The sequence below is a fragment of the Tamandua tetradactyla genome, chromosome 11 (assembly GCF_023851605.1).
Source record: "Tamandua tetradactyla isolate mTamTet1 chromosome 11, mTamTet1.pri, whole genome shotgun sequence".
NCBI lineage: Eukaryota > Metazoa > Chordata > Mammalia > Pilosa > Myrmecophagidae > Tamandua > Tamandua tetradactyla.
The window spans coordinates 90,800,202-90,819,371 of NC_135337.1; the positions used below are offsets into that span (position 1 = coordinate 90,800,202).

Below are 19,170 nucleotides of genomic sequence, written 5' to 3' on the forward strand. Positions count from 1 at the left end.
CACTTGGTTTGGGGTAAGAGATTTGGGTACTTCGTTAGAGCAGCCCCAGGGAACTGAGACGGCTTCTGCTGGACAGAGAGACTTCCCTGGCATGAAGATGGGGGCAGTGTGCTCTGGCTAGGGGGGCGAGCAGGGAAGGAGGCTGAGACTGGAGGGCCATGGAGGGACAGCCTGGCTCTGGGGCCAGGCACCACCTGCTGAGAATGTGCTGGTGCCACCCTGCACCAGGGGCACCTCTGGACCCTCACGTGGGGCTGGGCCAGCTCCTCCTTCCCTCCCTCTCTGCAATGGGTGAGGAGCCCAGGTCAGGGAGGTGGCATCACTTGCCCAGGACAGCCAGGCCTCAAAGCAGGGCTGCCTGACCCCCAAGCTGGTGCTCCTACCACCTGGTGGTGATGTGATTCATAGTCTCTGGACACTTCCTCCTGCCAGTAGGCGGAAGCTGCCCTAATGAAGAGGTGACACCTCAGACCTGGAAGGCCGCAACACCCACCAGCAGGCCCTGTGTCCTCCCTGGGCTCCTGCCTGCAGCCCGGGCCCTGCGTGCACCTGACCCCAGGCAGGAGGTCCCCGAGGGCGGCCGAGCGTGCGGACAGTGCCCTGAACTGTGCAGCTGCGGAGGCTCACCCCCAGCCTGAGTGTATCATGGGGACGGTCCGGCCCTCTCCGGCAAGTACCTTGAGCCACTGCTTCTCAGTCAGCGAGTCACTGTAGTCCACCTCCTTGCGGTGGCGGGAGCCGCGGCCGAACATCTTCTCCTCCTCCTCCTCACAGGTGAGCCGCTCCACCTCGGCGTCGTCCTTGATGATCCACGAGGGCAGCTCGTCCTCCTCCATCAGGCGCGGCTTGCGCTTGGGGTTGCGGGCCTCCTCGCGCCGGCGGTCCAGGTCCATGCGCTGCGGGCAGGACGGGGGGCGGGCTCAGGGCCGGCAGGGTGTGCGGGGCCCGGGAGCAGCCCGGGGGGGACAGTGGCGCTCCCAGGGGCCCGACTGCCCGCGGACCAATGCCGCAGCGGCAGTGAACCTAGAGCTCCGGGTTCTGCAGTGGCCGACCTAGGACCTGGGCGAGGGGCTCACCCTTGGGGGCAGGGAGGACTGGGGGAGACACGAGGGTGGCAGAAGACTGGGCGGAAAAGGGGGTGGCTGCCCTGTGGGGAGCCGTGGCGGGAGGCACAGGCCCCTCCCTGACCTCAAGCTGCCCTGTGCTCCTCACCCCGGGGTGAGGGAGTCTGAAACTCGGTCCTTGGACTTGGACAGCGTTAACTCCCAGAGAAAGAAGCCCTCGAGGTCCCACCAGCAGGGTGCTCAGTGGGCCTGCTGGACCGAGGTTTGTAAGATCAGAACGGGACAGGGGTGTCCTCCAGGAGACAGGTGCATCCATTCGGAGGCTGGACAGGGCCAGACCAGGAGCTGCCCCAGCGGCCAGGGCCACCCCCACCATGGGCCTGTGCCCCATCGGGGACGTAGGGAAGTGGGGGCCTGTGCCCTGTCGGGGATGTAAGGAAGTGGGGGCCTGTGCCCTGTCGGGGACGTAGGGAAGTGGGGGCCTGTGCCCTGTCGGGGATGTAAGGAAGGGGGGGCCTGTGCCCTGTCGGGGATGTAAGGAAGGGGGGGCCTGTGCCCCGTCGGGGATGTAAGGAAGAGGGGGGGGTCTCTGCCTGTCGGGAACGTAGGGAACGGGGACCTGTGCCCCGTCGGAGACGTAGAGAAGGGGGGCCTGTGCCCCGTCGGGGACGTAGGGAAGGGGGGCCTGTGCCCCGTCGGGGATGTAGGGAAGTGGGGGCCTGTGCCCCGTCGGGGACGTAGGGAAGTGGGGGCCTGTGCCCTGTCGGGGATGTAAGGAAGGGGGGGGCCTGTGCCCCATCGGGGACGTAGGGAAGTGGGGGCTTGCGCCCCGTTGGGGATGTAAGGAAGGGGGGGGGGGGTCTCTGCCTGTCGGGAACGTAGGGAACGGGGGCCTGTGCCCCGTCGGGGACGCAGGGAAGGGGGGCCTGTGCCCCATTGGGGACATAGGGAAAGGGGGCCTGTGCCCTATCGGGGATGTAGGGAAGGGGGGCACTGAACCCTTTGAGGCGCTGTGCAGCACACGGGTGGACCGGCATGAGCACTGGTCAGGGGTGTGCGGGGGACACACGGCCCCCACCCGGCCCTGGAGCTCACCATGAAGAGGTCGAACTCCTCCTCATGCCGGGCGATCATCTGGTTGACGGTCTCATCGTCGGGCACCTCATCTTCCTCCTATAAGACGGGCAGACACTTAGTGCGGCTGTGGGGGCGCTGGGCTGGGTGGCGGCCGGGCTCGGCGGTGAGCGGCGGCGCTCCCTGGGCGGCGAGCTGGCGGCAGCGGGCAGGGGCCCACAGGGTGGCGGGGGACACACGCACACGCACACGCACGCTCCGGGGAGCAGGCCCCTGGCTGGCGTCTCAGTGGGAAGCCGAGGATTGAAGGGGCGTGGAGACTGAACTACCCCTCTCACCTTTAGAGGTGGCTCCTCCAAGTCGGGGTTGACGCCCGCTGGCGGAGGGGCAGTGTGGGCGAAGCTGGCACTGCCGCTGCCCGTGCTGCAGTGTCTGCTCTGTGGATAAATAGAGGACTTCAGTCTCCAGAGCTGTCAATCCGGCATCTTTCACCAGCAGTTGAGGAAAAAATAAAAAATAAAAAAAAAATAAAAAAAAAAAAACCACTTCAAAGGAAAAGCAAGTACTCATCCTCTTTCCTTTCAGCCCACACTCCCTTTACTCCAAAGGGATGCAAAAAGAAAAAAAAAAGAAAAAAGAAAAAAAAGTGCAAAAAAGGTAAAAAAACAAAAATGAAAGGAAGCGGCTCACGCGTTCCGCACTCACGCTGGGGAGGGCGGGGGCCGGCGCGGGGCTCACCTCGTCCTGCTCCTCGTGCTCCAGGATGGCCTGCAGGAAGGCACGCCGCTCGTGGCTCGAGGACTTCTGGTCGAACATGCCGGCCTGGATGACCTTCTGGTCGACGTTGAGCTTGTACTTGGCGGCGGCCAGGATCTTCTCCTCCACGCTGTTGACGGTGCAAAGGCGCAGCACGCGCACCTCGTTCTGCTGCCCGATGCGGTGCGCTCGGTCCTGCGCCTGCAGGTCCTGGGGGAGGTGGCCAGTCAGCGCCCCGCCGTGTGGGGGCCCCGGGTCCTCGCCGGCCCGTCCACCCCAGGCCGAGCGCTTAGGGTTCGGCTGTGCCGGCTATGGGTGCCGGGGAGGCTTCCCCTCCTGTCCCCTCGTAAGTGCCGCTCGCTATGGGCCTGAGGCTGGACGGGACTCGGGAGGTGCAGCATTTAGGAGGGCGGACTCAGGGCCTCCCCGCCAGCACCCAGCACGGCTGCGCAGATGCTCCTGCTGGACTGCAGAGCTTGGCACTGACCACAGGCTGGGGGCCTGCCAGGCAGCTCCATGGGGACGCTAGCTTTCCCCTCTCTGAGCCTTGGTCTCCGTCTGGAGGCACAAATACCTCTCACAGCTGCTGGGACGATGAGCTAGGTGAAAGGGTGCTGGATGCCTGGCTGGGGCTGCTGCGGAGTGAGCTCTCCTTGCACAGGCAGCCATGGCTACGGGTGTAGACTGCACTGTCACCCTCATTGCCATCCCTAGAATGGGAGGCTCCCCCAGAATCCTGTCTCTGGGCAGGAAAGCTGCGTGACCAGGTTGGGTACCAGCAACACACCTAAACTCGAGGCTGCACCCCATGGGGCAGCAAAGGCAGCCCCAGATGCAAGACTGCCTGTGTTTCCTGAGTGGCTTCTCAGCTCCAGGGCTCCTGGCAGAGCAAACACTTGAGGACACAACCCTGCCCTGCAGGGAGCAGTGGGGGCTCCAAGGCCACCTCGTGTGTGGAGGACAGTGCACCCCAGCTGACTGGACCCCCAAGACCTAGAGCAGCGCGCCCCCTCTGACTGCCCCCCCCAAGACCTAGAGCAGCGTGCCCCAGCTGACCACACCCCCAAGACCTAGAGCAGGGTGAGGAGATGCATCCACGTGGCCATCTGTCCCCGCACCAGCTGCTGACTCATCCCCACTACCCCTCAGACCAGGAGCCTGTCATTGAGGTCTGAGGGGAAACTGACCACTAGAGTGATCATCAGAGGGGACACTGAGCCATCTCCCAGGTCACTCACCGACGGGGACCTAGGATCCTAAACTGACAATGCCCGCCTGCACCCAGCTGGGGGAAGGAAGCCTGGGACGGCCCCCGGAGGCCATGAACCTAGCACCCTGTTCTCAGGATGACCTGGCCAGCATGTGCTGACCCTAATCCCGGGTCCTCACACACAGGGGCTCCCCAAGGTGCCCATGCTGATGCCAACAGCCCGAACCCCAGATGCCAGCCAGCCCAGGTTTGCTCAAGTCACTGTCAGGTGTCGTGTGTGGGAGCCCCTGGCAGCTGAAGGAAGGACAGGGTTGGGTGGGTGTGTCCACACATGGACAGCTAATCAACACAGATCAGCAAACAGAAAAGCAAGTGGCAGAACCCGCCGCAGCTGTGGCAAAAACAGCACGTCCTTGCGTGCCTCCAGTGAGACGTCACTCCTGCTCGGGGAAGAGCGGGGCCAGTTTGGAAGGGGCTCTCGCCATCAGATGCCCTGGGCTATCTGTGTCTGCATTTAACCAGAACAGGAACAGGTTACCCTTATGATGAAAACCTACCCCCCCCCATTTAAAAACTGTCATATCCACTAACAGCACAGTGGGGGGTGAGGGTGGGGGCTGTAAAAGTAATGTACCCCTACACTCACAGATGCAGAACTGGATGTGAGGTGTGCTAAGCAGCAGAAGCTGGCAGGAAGCACAGAACATAAAGATGTGCCCAATTTAGTTTTACAAAGCCAGGAATGTGCATGCAGGCTGGAAGAGAACGTGCCTCTACCACATGACCCAGCAGGGGCAGACCCACTTTCTTAACGTGTTTGGGTCATGCTGGGATTTTCTGCTATAAGAATGAAATATATTGCTGTTGCTATCAGAGAAAAGAAAGCTATTTTTATTTTGAGGAACAAAGGAATAGCAATCCCTGCCGGTCCTCTCCCCAGAGGCCTCAGGAGATGGGAGTGCTGCTCCTTCCAGCTTAGGGCTGGGCGCACGTGTCAGAGGCCGGTGGGCATGGGAGTGAGTGAGTGTGAGCGTGTGTGTGCATGCGTGTGCATGTGCACATGCCTCCCTGGGGCTCCGGGCCCCTCGGAGGCACCAGCTTGCCCTTACCTGGTGGGGATTCCAGTCGCTGTCGAAAATGATGACGGTGTCAGCTGACTGGAGGTTGAGGCCGAGGCCCCCAGCCCGGGTGCTGAGCAGGAAGATGAAGTACTCGGAGCCGGGTTCATTGAAGGTTTTCAGCAGCATGCCCCGGTCCTCCGCTTTTGTGGTTCCTGACGGCACAGGGGAGAAAGGGGTCAGTGGGGGACCTGAGGGGGGTGGGGAGTGGTGGTGAGAAGACAGAGGGCACCAGCTCGCGGTCTGTGGGGTGCGGTTAGCGAGTGACCCAAGTCTCGGTGATGGGCCCCGAGGGGCTGCCCTGCCTCCCTATAAAGTGGGCTGCAGGGAGAAGTAAAAGCAGATGCTACAGCAGGACACCTGGCACACGACACACACCAGGAGCCAGGAGCCACCACTGCCACCGTCCTTACAACAAATGGGCTCTTCAAGACATCCCCCCACTGCCCGTCTCTCTCCCATACAGCTGGCGGGAGACAGGGCATAATACTTTGCCCACAACGTAAGAGGGGCCTGGGGCGGGCCAAGGGACCCTGCTGGCTGGGGGCCTCGGCTCACAAAGGGCCACATCACAGACAGGTGCACAGATGCTGCATGATGGAGGCGCGTCTCCCTGCAGGGGGGCAGCGAGTGAGGTGTTCACAGGGACCCCCTCCACTGCTCCCTGGGCAACTGCCTTTGGCACACTCCGGAGTCATTTTCAGAGATGGAATGAGAATTAAGTGCTTCCTGCCGCTTGCCTGCACCGCACCAGGACGTGAGTCAGGCCAGCTCCCACTGGTGCCTGGGCTCTCCCTCGGACCTCAGATGTGCCCACGGCTGCCCCAGCCCAAGGAGGGTGGAACTCTCAGAGGGGGCAAGTCTGGGCAGAGGGGTTGGCCATCTCCAGACCGCTCTGCCCCAACCCAGGGCCTGGCCAGTGTCCTCACTCCCACCAGCCTGTATTGACCACACAAGGTGCTGGGGAGGCGGGAGGGGTCAAGCAGACAGAAGTCCTTGCCTTACCGAGGATCAGTGGCCCCCTGGGAGCCCTGCTGCTCCTCAAGGGAGTGGGGTCAGTGGCCCAGACAGAGGATGCAACACAAATGAGGCCTCTGGGGGCAGAGGCGCAGCTGGTGGCAGCCATCATGCCAACTTGGCAAGGTCACAGCACCCAGATATTCAAGCAAGCGCCTGGCCAGGGGCTGCCATGGAGGGGCTGATAGGAGGGCTTAGCAGCTACACTCAGGTGGCTTTATGCCAAGGGGACAAGCCTTCATTACTGGGGTGGGCCCTCCAGACGAGGCCTGCGGAGCAGAATGAGGTTTCCCAGAGAAGAAACTTGGCCCCAAGACTGGAAGCCTCACCTCCTGCCCGAGGGTTCAGTTTATGGCCGGCCCTGCAGGCGTCACACTTGCCAGACCCCACCACTGTGTGAGCTGGTCCTTTAAAATGAGTCTCTTACTATCTCTGTATCTATCTGTCTCTTTGCTATGTACTTCCTGCTGGTTCTGTTTCTCTGGAGACCCTGAGTATATGAGCAGGAAGGCTGGGAGATGAGGCCATGTGGGCCTTGCCAGGGAGACTGGTTTTGGACCACAAAGCTGTGGGGGACCCCGGGGGGGACGGCAGGGAGGAGGGAGAAATGCCAGCCCACCTGTGTCTTGTAAAGGTCTTGGACAGCATTCAGAAAACAGACCAAAGGAAGGCAGCAAGGGTGGATGGGGCAGGTTCTGGGGTAGGTTGGGGTGGGCAGAGCCCATGGACAGATCAGCCCAGCAACCACGGGGCCCGGGGCCCAGGGCCCAGGGTCCAGGAACAGTTTCACATGATGCACAGAGAAAACTGAGACAGGTGGGCATGGAGTTTTGGGGCATCCCTGCCACAGAGATGCACCTCACATGTGAGCTTAGGTAAAGACTCTAAGACATGTAATGTGTAAAAACCCACAACCCCTATTTTTAAAAAATGGTGAAAGGACTTCAGAAAAATAGATCTCTCTCCAAAGAAGAGATATAAGCACATGAAAAGATGCTCAATGCCATGACCCACTGGAGAAATGCAAATCAAAGCCACGATGAAATACTATCTCATACCCACTAGAAAGGTAGAATTAAAAACAAAAACAAAACAACAGAAAATAACAGCTGGAACCCTTGTACTCTACTGGTAGCCAAGTAAAATGGTGTACGTGGGAAAGGGTGGTCGTTCCTCAAAAGTGAAATAGACTGTAACGGTATGACGCAGCCACTCCACTCCTAGGCGTATGCCTAAAGAGCTGAGACCAGATAATCGAGCAAATACATACACAAGCACGCCCATCACAGTGTTACTCCCAGCAGGCAAAAGGTGGAGGCAGCCCAGGTGTCCACTGACAGATGAACAGGTCAACAGAATGGGGCCCACCTACACAGGGGGTACTATTCTGCCAGAGCTGACACGTGTCAACATGGGTGAGCCTTGAAAACCTTCTTACAATCAGTGAAAGACGCCAGGGCTTGGGGGGGGGGGGAAGGCAGGCAGTAAAGAGAGGGCGCTCAGGACATTTTTAGGGCAAGGATACTGTAACGGTGGACACGTGACATCACGTATTTGTCAAATAATAATGTGCCAATGTTGCTTCATCAGCTGTTACAAATGCGCCATGCAAATGCAGGATGCTAGTAAGAGGGAAACTGTGTGCAGTGGAGGGGGAGGGTTTATCTGTGAACCTAAACCTGCTCTAAACAATAAAAGTCTACTCGTAAAAAAAAAAAAAAAAATAGAATGAAGCACTACTTCACGCTGCACATGAACAAACCTTGGAAACATGTTAAGCCAAAGAAGCCAGGCACAGAAGGTCACGTATTATACGACCCCATTTACACGAAACATCCAGAATGGGATAAACGAGAGACAGGAGGTGCTCTGGTGGTTGCCAGGGGCAGGGGGATGGGGGAATGGGGAGCGAATGCCCATGGGTGCAGGGGTTCCTTCTGGGGTGATGAGACTGTTTTGAACATCCATAGCAGTGGTGGCTGCCCAGCGCTGCAAGTGTACTAAATGCCACCAACTGACTATAAACTGAATTGCACCTCCGTTTTTAAAAATGAGTTAATTTGTGTGCCAGTTTGAATCTGCTGTGCACCCCAGAAAAGCCATGCCCTTTAATCCTCATTTAATATTGCTGGGTGGGGTCTCTTTAATCGTTTCCATGGAGATGTGACCCACACAATTGTAGGTGATAACTTTTGATTAGATGGTTTCCAGGGACATTGTCTCCACCCATTCAAGGTGGGGTTGCTCACTGGAACCCTTCAAGAGGGAACCACCTTGGAAAAAGCTCAGAGTCATCAGAGACAGACAGAGTCCATACAGCCAGAGACCTCTGGAGATGGAGATAGAGAACAACCCCAGGGAATCCTTATGAAACGAGAATCCAGGAGAGAAAGCTTGCAGATGTTGCCATGTGCCTTCCCAGCTGACCTTTCTTGAATCAAAGTATCTTTCCCTAGATGCCTTAGTTTGGACATTTTCATGGAATTAGAACTGTAAACTTGCAATTTAATAAGTTCCCTTTTTAAAAGCCGCTCCGTTTTTGGTATATTGCATTCCAGGAGATCAACAAACTAAAACAATTAATTAGGAAGAAAGGAAAAGAGAAAGGAAGCAGTCTGTCTTTCCCTGCCTCTCTCGCCTCCCTGCTGGCAAGGACAGAGACATGTGGGGAGCCATCGTCAATCTTGGAGGTGAGGCCACAAAGCAGACAGGAGAGGAGCCCCGGAACCCGGTGCTGGGAGGGCACCCCAGCTGGTGGGGGCTGCTCCACTCTTCCCCCCACATCATCACGGCTATGTTGTTTCAGGCGTGTCCCGGCCCATGCAGGGCTGCACACACCCAACAGGGGAGGGGCGGTGTGTGGGGGGGTGCCTTCGCAGAAGATGCCTAATTTCTGAACAATGACAAGCCCTCACTAGCCTTGCCCACCTCCTTCCAGGAGGGACCCCCCAAGCGCGGGGGCTGCCACCTCTCCGGGCATCAGCTGCTCTCGCACGGGCTGCACCCACTGCCCCTCCCTGTGGTCCTGCAGCCTTGAGTGCACACGGGTCAGGTCAATTCTAGCTCCAGGCCTGACCAGTGTCAGCTCCCCGGCCCCCTGATGAGAGCTAGGCCCCGGGCTTCTGTGGGGTGCTGGGCAGGTTAAGGGAAGCCTGCAAGCACAGGAAACCGGGAAAGAAAAGCCCCCAAGCTACACCAGGACCCAGCCGTGTCTGATGCAGGAATAATCCCTGGAGTTTGTCATTCCATGAGTCGCCTCGTGTTTCTATTCTCACACCCACAAAACATGGGTTTCTGTCCCTTCCAACTGGAACAGGATTTCTGGGCACCCATCCCCACAGGGCTGCTCGTGACAGCGGGAAGCCCCCCAGCTTGGCGTCTGGGGGGGCCTGATGTCGGCTCAGTTCAGCCACGGCACCACAGGGCTGCCCCTCCTGCTGCTGGATGGGGCCCCTGGGCCTTACCCGCCCCCTGGGGAGGCCGCACTGGCAGGAGGCTTCGGCAACAGCAGACTTTTAAAAGACCCTGTGACACGTCTCCCCCTCTGCAACACTCACCATCGAGCCTGAGATATTTAAAGCCACGGTACGCAAAGTAGTCTTCCATGATGGTCATGAGGGAGGTCATCTGACAGAACAGCAGCACTTTATGGTTGGTGGCTCGCAGTTTAGGAAGAATCCTATCGAGAAGCTCAAATTTCCCCGACGCGCGGTACAGGTCCAGCCTGGTGAGGGAGGGGAGGAAGAAAGAGCATGCAATTAGCAGCACGAAACCCTTCCAGCAGGCAGAGGAGGAAGCTGCCTCCAGGCCCACGCCGACGGCCAGGCCTGGGGACTGGTCACTGGGCTCAAGGGAACAGACCCCCCCCCCCCCCCCCCCGGTTTCAGTAAGTCCGTCTCAGCCCAGCAGAAACTCAGGCCACCCTTGGTCAAGAGCCAGGATGACTGTGGAATCACTGTTCAGCCTGGACTCTCATGGGAGTGCCGGGAGGTGCTGCCAACAGTCATCCCAGGACAACAGGGCGGTTGCCTAGGGCAGATTACAGAACCTCCAGGAGGAAAGGCTCGCTCATGCTGGAGGGCACCAGCTTGGGGCTGGGTGCCAAGCCAGGGGCCACAGCAGCCTCCCCCAGTCACTCCAGAAACCAATCCCCGGGTACAGATGTGGAAACAGAGGCTGGGGGACGAGCCTTGACCAAGGCCTTTAAGAAGCTCTCCTGTTCAGTCCCTCTGCCCACAGAAATGGCTGGAGAGCTCAGAGGATTAACAGTGGCTTGAGCTGTAAGATGCTTTTAGCAAGGCCAGTGGCAAAGGTGGAGCTGAGAGAGCAGCAAGGCCCAGTGCAGGGACACAAGGAAGTTGGGGCTGATGGATGATGGTGGCAATGGCACACACGCCGTAAATGTGACTGGCCTGCTGGATTGTAGGTTTGAGAGTGTTAAAACTGGAAGTGTTACGTGGCATAGGTGCTACCAGTATAAAGTAAAAAAAACCAACAAACCAGCCCACGGAGCTGTACAGCTCCAAGGGTGAAGCCTAACCTAAGATCAGCCACAGACTTTAGCTAAGGGTATAATTATAACCCTATAGGTGCGGCAATTATAACAAAGCTACCTCACTAAGGCAAAATGGCACTATCAGGGAAAACCGCAGGGCACGGCGAGCGGGGACATATGGAAACTCCATACTTTCTGCGTGATTTCCCATGAACCTACAATAGCACTAGAAGAATAAAGTCTCTTTAAAACAGCTAAATGTAAAGAAAGCAGCTGCCCAGGCCGCACTTCATCAGGACACCATGGAGAGGCATCCCGGGTAGGCCAGCCCCTGCCCTGCAAGCAGCACAGTATTTGTGGCTACTCCACACCAGCAGTGCGGGAGTCCGTGAATACAACAAAGACCAGAGTTGAAGTTTCTGGGCCAAACGAGAACGTGAGCTATCTCATTAAGGATGCTTATATGCTTTACATGTTGAAATGACACTTTGCAGACCTTGGGTTAAATAGAATATATCTCTGGAATTAAATCACAAAAACAGCATAAACAGGCACGCATCTCTCAGCCAATGAATGGAGTTTAAGGTCTTGAGAGGCCACGGGAGCTGCAAGGGTCCCTGAGCCTGGAGGCGGCAGTGGGGGCCTGGAAGTCAGATCTGCCCCTGCATCCTGCCTCCTGGGTTGATGGCCATCAGCCACTGATAGGGTGTGGGGGGAGGGGCGTTTACTCTCTCCTGCAGGTTCATCTACGCTTTCTAGGTTTCCTGAAGCGCACAGGGTGCCTCTGAAATCAGACGATCCTAGGCCCTGGCATCACAGCCAGGCAAGTGAGCAGGCTGCTGCCCCCCACCGCGCCGGCCGGGGAGCGTCTCACCCTTGCACGATGCCACCGGTGAACCCCAGGTGCTCGGAGAAGGACTCCTGCAAGGAAGGGGAGAGGGTTAGTGCGGGCCGAGGGGATGTGAGTGGTGGAGGGGATGTGGCCCCACCCCGTGTCCATAGCTCTGCTGCCAAGAGGATGGCCAGGGCCTCCCCTGGCAGTGGCCTCCAGATGGATTCTGCACACAGCCTTCCGTGCCCAGCACCTTCCCCCGCCCCCCACGAGCTCCAGTGAAGGAAGGAAGTGGCCCCTAACAGTCCTGACTGCCAGGGGCCAGCCTGCCCAAGGACAGTGTGTGCCCGAGGCCCCAAGTGGTGCTGGAACTGGACAGGCCTGGGCTGGGGGTGGTGTCTCCAACAACTGACAGCTACTTTGAAATGCACGGATGCACAACGAACATGTGCTTTCCAAAGTGAGAATCCAGATTCCCCAAGGGCCCACCCTACATGGCTCCCACCCTGCACCCCTCGGGGTAGAGAGCAAGCGTGCCTGGAAGCAAAGCAGCTCACCCACTGGGGGACCCCCAGCTACCATCTGTATGTGCTTCCCTGGCCATCGAGCAGGGAGCTGGCAGGGGCTTCTGTTTCTACTGTAACCCCCAACTGCTCGGAGACAATCGGTAAAGGGGTGGGGGGGTACAGGCAATGCCTAACCCAGTCATTTATGCTCTTTTTGTGAAAAGCTCCACCAGGGGCCTGGGATGGGGGCCATGGGAGGCCCTCGGGAACTGGAGGCAGGCCCGGCTCACCTCGATGTGCTGGAACATGTAGGGGTGGTTGCAGATCTTCCTCAGCTGCATGATGGTGTTCATCAGGGTCTTGGTGCCGCCCTTGCCCTGGGGATGAGGGAGGGGCCCAATCAGGTCTAGTCTTGGGGGTGTGGCGGGCCGCCCAGGCAGGGGCAAGGGAGTCGGCTGATCCCGAGGGGGCAGGGACAGCAGGACAGAGGGAACCGAGAGTGGCAGAGCCAAGGCCAGGTCGCAGACACTGGGTGACGCCAACTTCATCCTGGGTGCCTGGGGCAGCCCTTGGAGGGTTTCAGCCACAAGGGCACAGAAAGAGTTCATTGGCTACTGGGTGAAGAAAGGACTTGGGGGCGTAGGGTGGGGTGGGCACACTGCAGGCTGGGAAGCCAACCAGGAAACCTGATGCTGCAGCAGCTGAGGTAAGCAGGGGCCCCACAAAACTTCTAGAAGGGGGTGGATGTACAGGCAGGGGTAAGCTCAGGGCACTGGAAGCAAAAGTAAGGGAGCTGGCCCGCTCTCCTCAGAATATTCCCACCCTCCTGGGGCTATCACTGGGCCCCACGCTGCCAACTGAGGCACCTATGGGAGCCAATACTTTATACGCAAAGAGGATCCCAGCAGCAGCCGAGCGGTGGGGTCTGCGTGACCGATGTGTCCCAAACGGGGCCACTGGCTCCTGTTAACACCAACTGGCCCTGTTCACGCCAGCTTTGTGCTCCACAACATCCCAGACCACAGCCAGCTCGGGCCCAGGTGGCCACGGCCCCCACCCAGTCCCCGGGTGGGAGGCAGGGCCACCTGACCTTCTTGTCCTTCTCGGAGCCGTCGGTCAGGAGCACGCCCTTGGCCTGCATGTGCCGGTACAGCACCCGCTGCAGCGCCGACATGTCGCACTTGATGACGTACTCCACCTGCATGTGGGTGGACGGTGGGCTCAGGGGCTGCTCAAGGGCCGGCCATGCCCGAGGCGTCCCCCCTGAGGGGGTAGGTGAGGGGACCCCCAGATGTTGGTGGACCTGGGCTACGAGTGATGCCCCAGGACAGAGACCCAAGGCAAGGAGGGGCAAGGCCCAGCTCCCGCCACCAGCAGGTTGGGCCCCAGCCCCTGCCCACCCGACAGCAGGGGGCACCAGGCACCGCCCGGAGCGGCTGAACCTGACACGGAGGCGAGAGCAGACAGACCCCAGCATGGGCAGCCCCCGCCCAGACTCCCGACCTCTGAGCTACCTTCTCGGGTAGCTGGGCCTCGACCTCCTTCTTCAGCCGCCGGAGCAGGAAGGGCCGCAGCACCTTGTGCAGGCGCCGGATGATGAGGATGGTCTCCTCCTCGTTCAGGTCCACCTGCCACCCCGAGACATGCGGGGACCGGTCAGCTCCAAGGCAGGGGTGGGCACACAGGGCTGCCCGGGGGCACGCCCGCTGCTCTGGGACTGACACAGCCCCCTCCTCCTTTGGCAAAACACCCTCCGGGCTCAGTTCCAGGTCTGTGCACGCCTGTGGAGACGTGCACAGCACGCTGCCCCCGGAAGTACCAGGATCAGGCGGACATGTCTGCAGACCCGCCGATGCCTTCATAGCAAAGCCCACAGCACGGCAGGGCCCCAGGCACAAAACAGGAGCTGGTGAGGGACCATCTGCGAGGAGGGCCTGTGCCCTGGAGCCCCAGCCCTCTCTCCCTCCAGCCTGCGTGAGATGAATAGCAAAAGAAACGCTGCTCTCCCAGGACTCTGGAACTTGGCTAAAACATTAAATTTAAAACACTGGGGGGAGGATGCACAGGTGGCTCAGTGGCAGGACACTCACCTTCCACGCGGGTGACTGAGATTCGATTCCAGGACCATGTACCCCCCCCCCCAAACAAAACAAAAAACTGGAGAGCAAATATTCATGAAAAAAAGGGAAAAAAATAAATTAATTGAAAAAAATTAATGATTGATTAAATAAATTAAAAATCCTCAGTAATATCTGCCTTTGTGTCAGTCACAACTATGGATTTTCAGTGGCCCCTTTACCCGCAAATTGTTCCCTTTGAGAAGCTCTAAGATACAATGAATAAAATTACAGCGGGTGAGCTTTATTGCCAAATACCTCCAAGAGTAATTGACGAATAGTGATTTTAATTTGAACTTCTCTAGCTGATAGAAGGGGATAACTGTATTTAAAAGAAAGCAAATTACTTGTTGAATATGCTTCTATGAAGGGAAAAACCAGTTCCCTAATTTGTCTGCCAAGGCCCTGATATGCACAAAGCTGCTTTCCTTTGAAAACAGCTGGTTGTGCTTACATTTCAAATCTCCTATATTAATAAAGAGAAATGTGTCAGGAACAAGGCAGAGCTGTTGCTCTCAAAGTTATACTGTCAGTCCATCACAAGGGTAAAGGAAAATCAGGGATTTGAAAAACTCTGTGATTATATAAATAGGTTGACTTTAGATGTAAATGATGGATCTATGTGGAGTTTTTTGGATTAAAGACAGTTTTGATGCTTTAATTTAAAATAGAAGGTGATATACTCTTAAAAAAAGAACTGGGGAAAAGAAAAAAGTGAAAGGAAAATAAAACCATGCTGAACTTTTTTTCTCCTGTTCTGACTATCATTTGGTGAAGCTGTGGCTCAACTCAAGAATAAATGATCAGGGAGCAGCCCCTGCTCCTCAGCTCCCAGGTTGGGGCAGCTGGGAGGGAGCCTGAACTCTGGGGGGGCTCCTTGATAAGGAGATTCTGGGAAACGGCCAGGGTTTCTTTTTCAGAGGGGCCCTAGCCTCGATGGCACAGGAGGGTGGGGACCTGGGGTGGTGCTGGTGAGGCCCCTGTGCACACACGAGAAGAGGTCCTGCATACAGAGCCGGTTTCTCAGCAGCCCCAATGTGGGCGCAGCTAACTGCAGGCAGGGCGTGCCCCTCGCTAACCCTGTGACTCTGGCCACCTCCTCAGGCAGAGGCTCCCAGAGCACACACAGCTCTGAGCTATCTCGACCCCGAACGCACGTGAGCTGGCTTGAGCTGACTGGGGGTATGGGGACCCTCCACGTGCCAAACAATGAGGCAGGACCTCGAGCTCAACTGTGCGTGTTAATGACTCAAAACGGGTCAACAACCAAAAATGAGAGCCGAAGCCATAAAGCTCTCAGAAGGCCTGGCCCCTGGCTGCTGCTGTGCCAGTGTGGGTTTCAGACTGACAGTGCACACATGGATGTACAGACACGGAGACACTGCAGCCACAGCGCACTCCAAGAAAAAAATACCAACCCATCTGCCTCGCTGTTCCCTGGCTTAGAACCTTCAAAGCCCCCCAGCGCCTAGGGGGGACATCTGCACCCTTGTTCCTGCGGTCACCTCAGGGCCATTCTCCTCACTGCCCCCTCCCGGGGCCTGGGGCTGGATCAGAGCAGACCCTGAGCGACCCCTGATTCCACCTCTGCCCTCCTCCTCAGGAACCCACGGCCCCTCCGGCTCCTGGTTGCAGGGCTGTTCTCCACGAGGATGCGGCTGAGCCGGTGCTGCGTATCTGCCCCCCGGACGTAGCTCGGGGCCTGCCCGCTGGCGTTCTAGCTGTGAACACGGGGACCCAGGAGCCGGTTGGGCCCAGAGCTGCCCCACGCCCTGCCACGGCCCGCGCACCTTCTCCCCGGTCATGGCGAAGGGCGCGTTGAACCACTGCTCGAAGGTGCTGCAGCTCTTGAAGATGGTGGGCAGCAGGAAGTTGAGTAGCGCCCAGAGCTCGGGCAGCTTGTTCTGCAGTGGCGTGCCAGTCAGCAGCAGGCGGCGTGGGGCCACGTAGTGCGTGTTGAGGACCTGCGTCAGCTTGCAGTGGTGGTTCTTCATGCGGTGGCCCTCGTCAACGATCATGTACTTCCAGCGGATCTGTGGGGCCGAGAGCAGGTGCGTGGGGGGGGGGGGGAGGCGTCACCAGCCCTGACCGTGACAGCGAGGCCCGACCCAGGCATCAGCTACGGGGGCGCCAAGCAGAAGACCATGCCAAGGTCGAGGGCATGGGCGTGACACGTCACCAGCCGCGGACAGGCTCGGAGAGCCGTGTCCACGTGGAGCAGCCGCCACAAAGCCTGGGAGGACATGGGGATGCCGCCATGGGGACGTGCCCGTGACATGGGGTTGGGGCCATGAAGTAAGGTGCAGAAAACCGGTCGATTCTTGCGGTGGTGGCACTTATGCTCTGCAAAGCTGCTGCAGGCACTGAGTCAGTAAATCTGAACCAGCGTACCTGGGGGGGAAGCGGTTTAGGTCCCACCGGGTCTCCGGGTCCCGCACACCCTTGTTTCATGTGCATTTCTGTCTAAGCCACCTTTCTGAATACATATCATGGACTCGTTAACGTTGAACTTGCAGCCAACAGTGCCGGAACTCCTGCCCGAAGGAAGTTCCTCTCACACCCGTATTTTCCCCATGTCCCACCCCAGCCTTCCTGCGGGTCACAATGCAAGACCCGCACTTCACCACTACGCTAGGGGCATTTTAACCACTGAACTCACCCAGAGAGAAGCTCGAAACGCATGAAGCGTGGCACTAAATAGACCATGATAAGGGCACGTGTTTACGGGCTGAGAGCTGAAACGAGAGGGCAGAACTCCCCTTCGTGTGACCTCAGCTGGGAACCGGCAGGTCAGATGACTACAGCATTTTGCTGTTCTGCATTTATCTCTGAATGACCACCAGTGCCGAGGGTATTGACGGGGAGCTACAAATACATCTCAGCATTCAGGGGAATTTACAAATAAAGAATCTGTGAATGACAAGGATCAACTGTGCTTTCTTCTTCCCCAAAAGTTATATACGATAGCAGAAACAAATCCCAAGTAACACGCTACACCTCACTGACGAGAGTCGCCCCAAGGCAGGGGTCTGGGGACTTGGTCCTGCACTGGGCGCATTTCCCAGTGAGCTCAAGCTGCTTTTGGAGGCAGAAGAGCAACGCATGGAGGTCTGAGTGGGATGGGACTCTCATGCACCCCAGCTGCTCCCAGGGCCTGCCTGCAGCCACATATCCATAAACACGTGCCCTACACTGACTGTCCCACGGCCCTGAGCTCTGCAGGTTCAACCTGGCTCACACCTCACGACCCCACAACCCTCAGGCCCACCCTGCTGCTCGGCTTCTGACTCCTCATGACAGGGACGTCATGCATGTCTCAGGACACAGTGAGGACCCAGGTACCCAGTGCACCTGGCACAAGCAGGGAGTGCTGGCGTTGCCCCTGGCTCAGCAGTCATGGGCACAAGCACCCTGCCGGGCAGGCACAGGACACGCAGGGGCTCCTGCAGCATGGCCTGGGGGAAACAGCCTGCCCTCTGCAGACCCAGCTCTCCACGCCTGTGTTTTCTCATCTGAGCCCCTCCTTCGAGGTCCAGGGTCACCCTCAAAGCCCCACGATGTCAGCACCACAGCCAGGTGCTGGGAGGAGTGCAACTTGTGAAGTCTGCTCCGTCCCTGGGTGGAGCTCTCTCCGGCTCAGCGTTTGCTGCACTCAAGAGTGGCTGTGTTAGAAAGTACTAACCCCGAGATACATTTTTTGGAGGGAAAAGATCACCCTGTGGTTTCATATCCAGGTAATGGCACACTCTCAGTGACTCAACAGCCAAAGGGAAGGGTTCCAGAGCCACCTGTCCAACCACAGCAGACGAGAGGCTTCCAGGGTGGTGAAGCTCAACCGAGCACAGCACCCAGTGGCCAAGCCCACAGGCCACGCAGGACCTCAGTCCCCACCCCTAACACCGAGGCCAGCAGCTTCGCGGGCTTGTTTCCCGAGGTGTGGCCACCAGGGAGAGAGGGCCAAGGCCACTAGAGACAGATGGCGACCAGCCCGGCCTCGGCACAGCCACACTCGGGTGAACCTCAGGTGGGGCCGCTGGGAGACCCCATGTGGGACAAGCTGGTGCCGGTGGAAGCCCCGAGCAAAGCCAGGCAACATCCTGCACAAATGGTCCCTGCCCTGACCCAGACCCAGCCTGTGCCTAACGTGAGAGTTCAGCCCCAGGCCAGCCACAGTCAGCCAGGTGGGGCAGCTTGTCCTTCCACAAACATGCAGAGAAGCATTGGGGAAGCAGGAGCAAGCAGCTCTAGAGAAGAGGGCCGGCTGGAGAAATACAGACAGCATCTCCCGGCAGCCCAGGGCCCCGTCCTGGCTGATAAATACAAGGACGCGTTACCTTGGCGAGGATGTGTTTGTCTTTGATAATGTACTCATACGTTGTCAACAAGACATTGAACTTCCCACTGCGGAGCTGAGGGACAAAGGCACGTCTTGCTGCGGGAGAGCCCTGTGGGGGAAAGGCACACACAGCTTAGTCCCCCAAGGCCGGGTGGCCCTGCACAGCCCCAGGACAGCTCTCCTGACGGGGTGGGGAGCTTGTCCCTGGGGTGCCAGGAGGGTGGATGCAGGTGTCCTGGACCTTGGAAAGCCATGCTGACCGTACCACCATCCTCTCCTCCTCTTTGCAGCCCAGGCCTTAAGCCCCAAGCTCTCTGCGATGCACCCCCCCGACCCGCCACAGGAGAGCAGGCCACTGTGGTTGCTCATGACAGCAGCTCCAGCACACCTCTACACTCTGGCTCTTTACCTCTCCTCAGTTAGAAGATCAGGCAGGTGACAACCCAACCCCAAGGCCCTAGCTTGCATGGCCAGGCTCACGCCATACGCACTGACCCACAGCAAGCACCACGGCACTCGGCCTCAAGTACTTTTGGCTTCTTGAGCTCATGGAGCCTCCATGCCTCTCTGGCCCCCGCACATGCTATTTCCTCCATCTGGACATGCTGATCCTGTCACAGGGCAGGGGAGAAGCCTGGATCCAGG

General features: G+C 58.4%; 1 protein-coding gene and 1 long non-coding RNA gene across 9 annotated transcripts in view; one reads left to right on the forward strand and one right to left on the reverse strand.

The window, feature by feature from the left end:
- Window positions 1-19,170, reverse strand: part of SMARCA4 (SWI/SNF related BAF chromatin remodeling complex subunit ATPase 4) — a 93,536-nt gene that overhangs the window by 21,946 nt on the left and 52,420 nt on the right. For 6 of the 8 annotated variants that reach the window (XM_077121783.1, XM_077121782.1, XM_077121777.1 and 3 more), the window contains exons 18-29: window positions 18,524-18,634; window positions 15,980-16,222; window positions 13,587-13,700; window positions 13,163-13,270; window positions 12,363-12,449; window positions 11,609-11,655; window positions 9,797-9,963; window positions 5,214-5,377; window positions 2,877-3,104; window positions 2,477-2,575; window positions 2,160-2,237; window positions 678-896 (exon numbers count right to left, since the gene is read on the reverse strand). In XM_077121783.1, the coding sequence (XP_076977898.1) occupies window positions 678-896; window positions 2,160-2,237; window positions 2,477-2,575; window positions 2,877-3,104; window positions 5,214-5,377; window positions 9,797-9,963; window positions 11,609-11,655; window positions 12,363-12,449; window positions 13,163-13,270; window positions 13,587-13,700; window positions 15,980-16,222; window positions 18,524-18,634 (1,665 nt within the window). The remainder of the gene's footprint in view (window positions 1-677; window positions 897-2,159; window positions 2,238-2,476; window positions 2,576-2,876; window positions 3,105-5,213; window positions 5,378-9,796; window positions 9,964-11,608; window positions 11,656-12,362; window positions 12,450-13,162; window positions 13,271-13,586; window positions 13,701-15,979; window positions 16,223-18,523; window positions 18,635-19,170) is intronic. The other 2 variants (XM_077121785.1, XM_077121784.1) reach the window with 1 other exon arrangement.
- LOC143650694 (uncharacterized) lies at window positions 5,813-12,719 on the forward strand. Its single transcript, XR_013159643.1, has 3 exons — window positions 5,813-5,979; window positions 8,798-8,929; window positions 10,829-12,719. It is a non-coding gene; the product is annotated as an uncharacterized LOC143650694 (long non-coding RNA).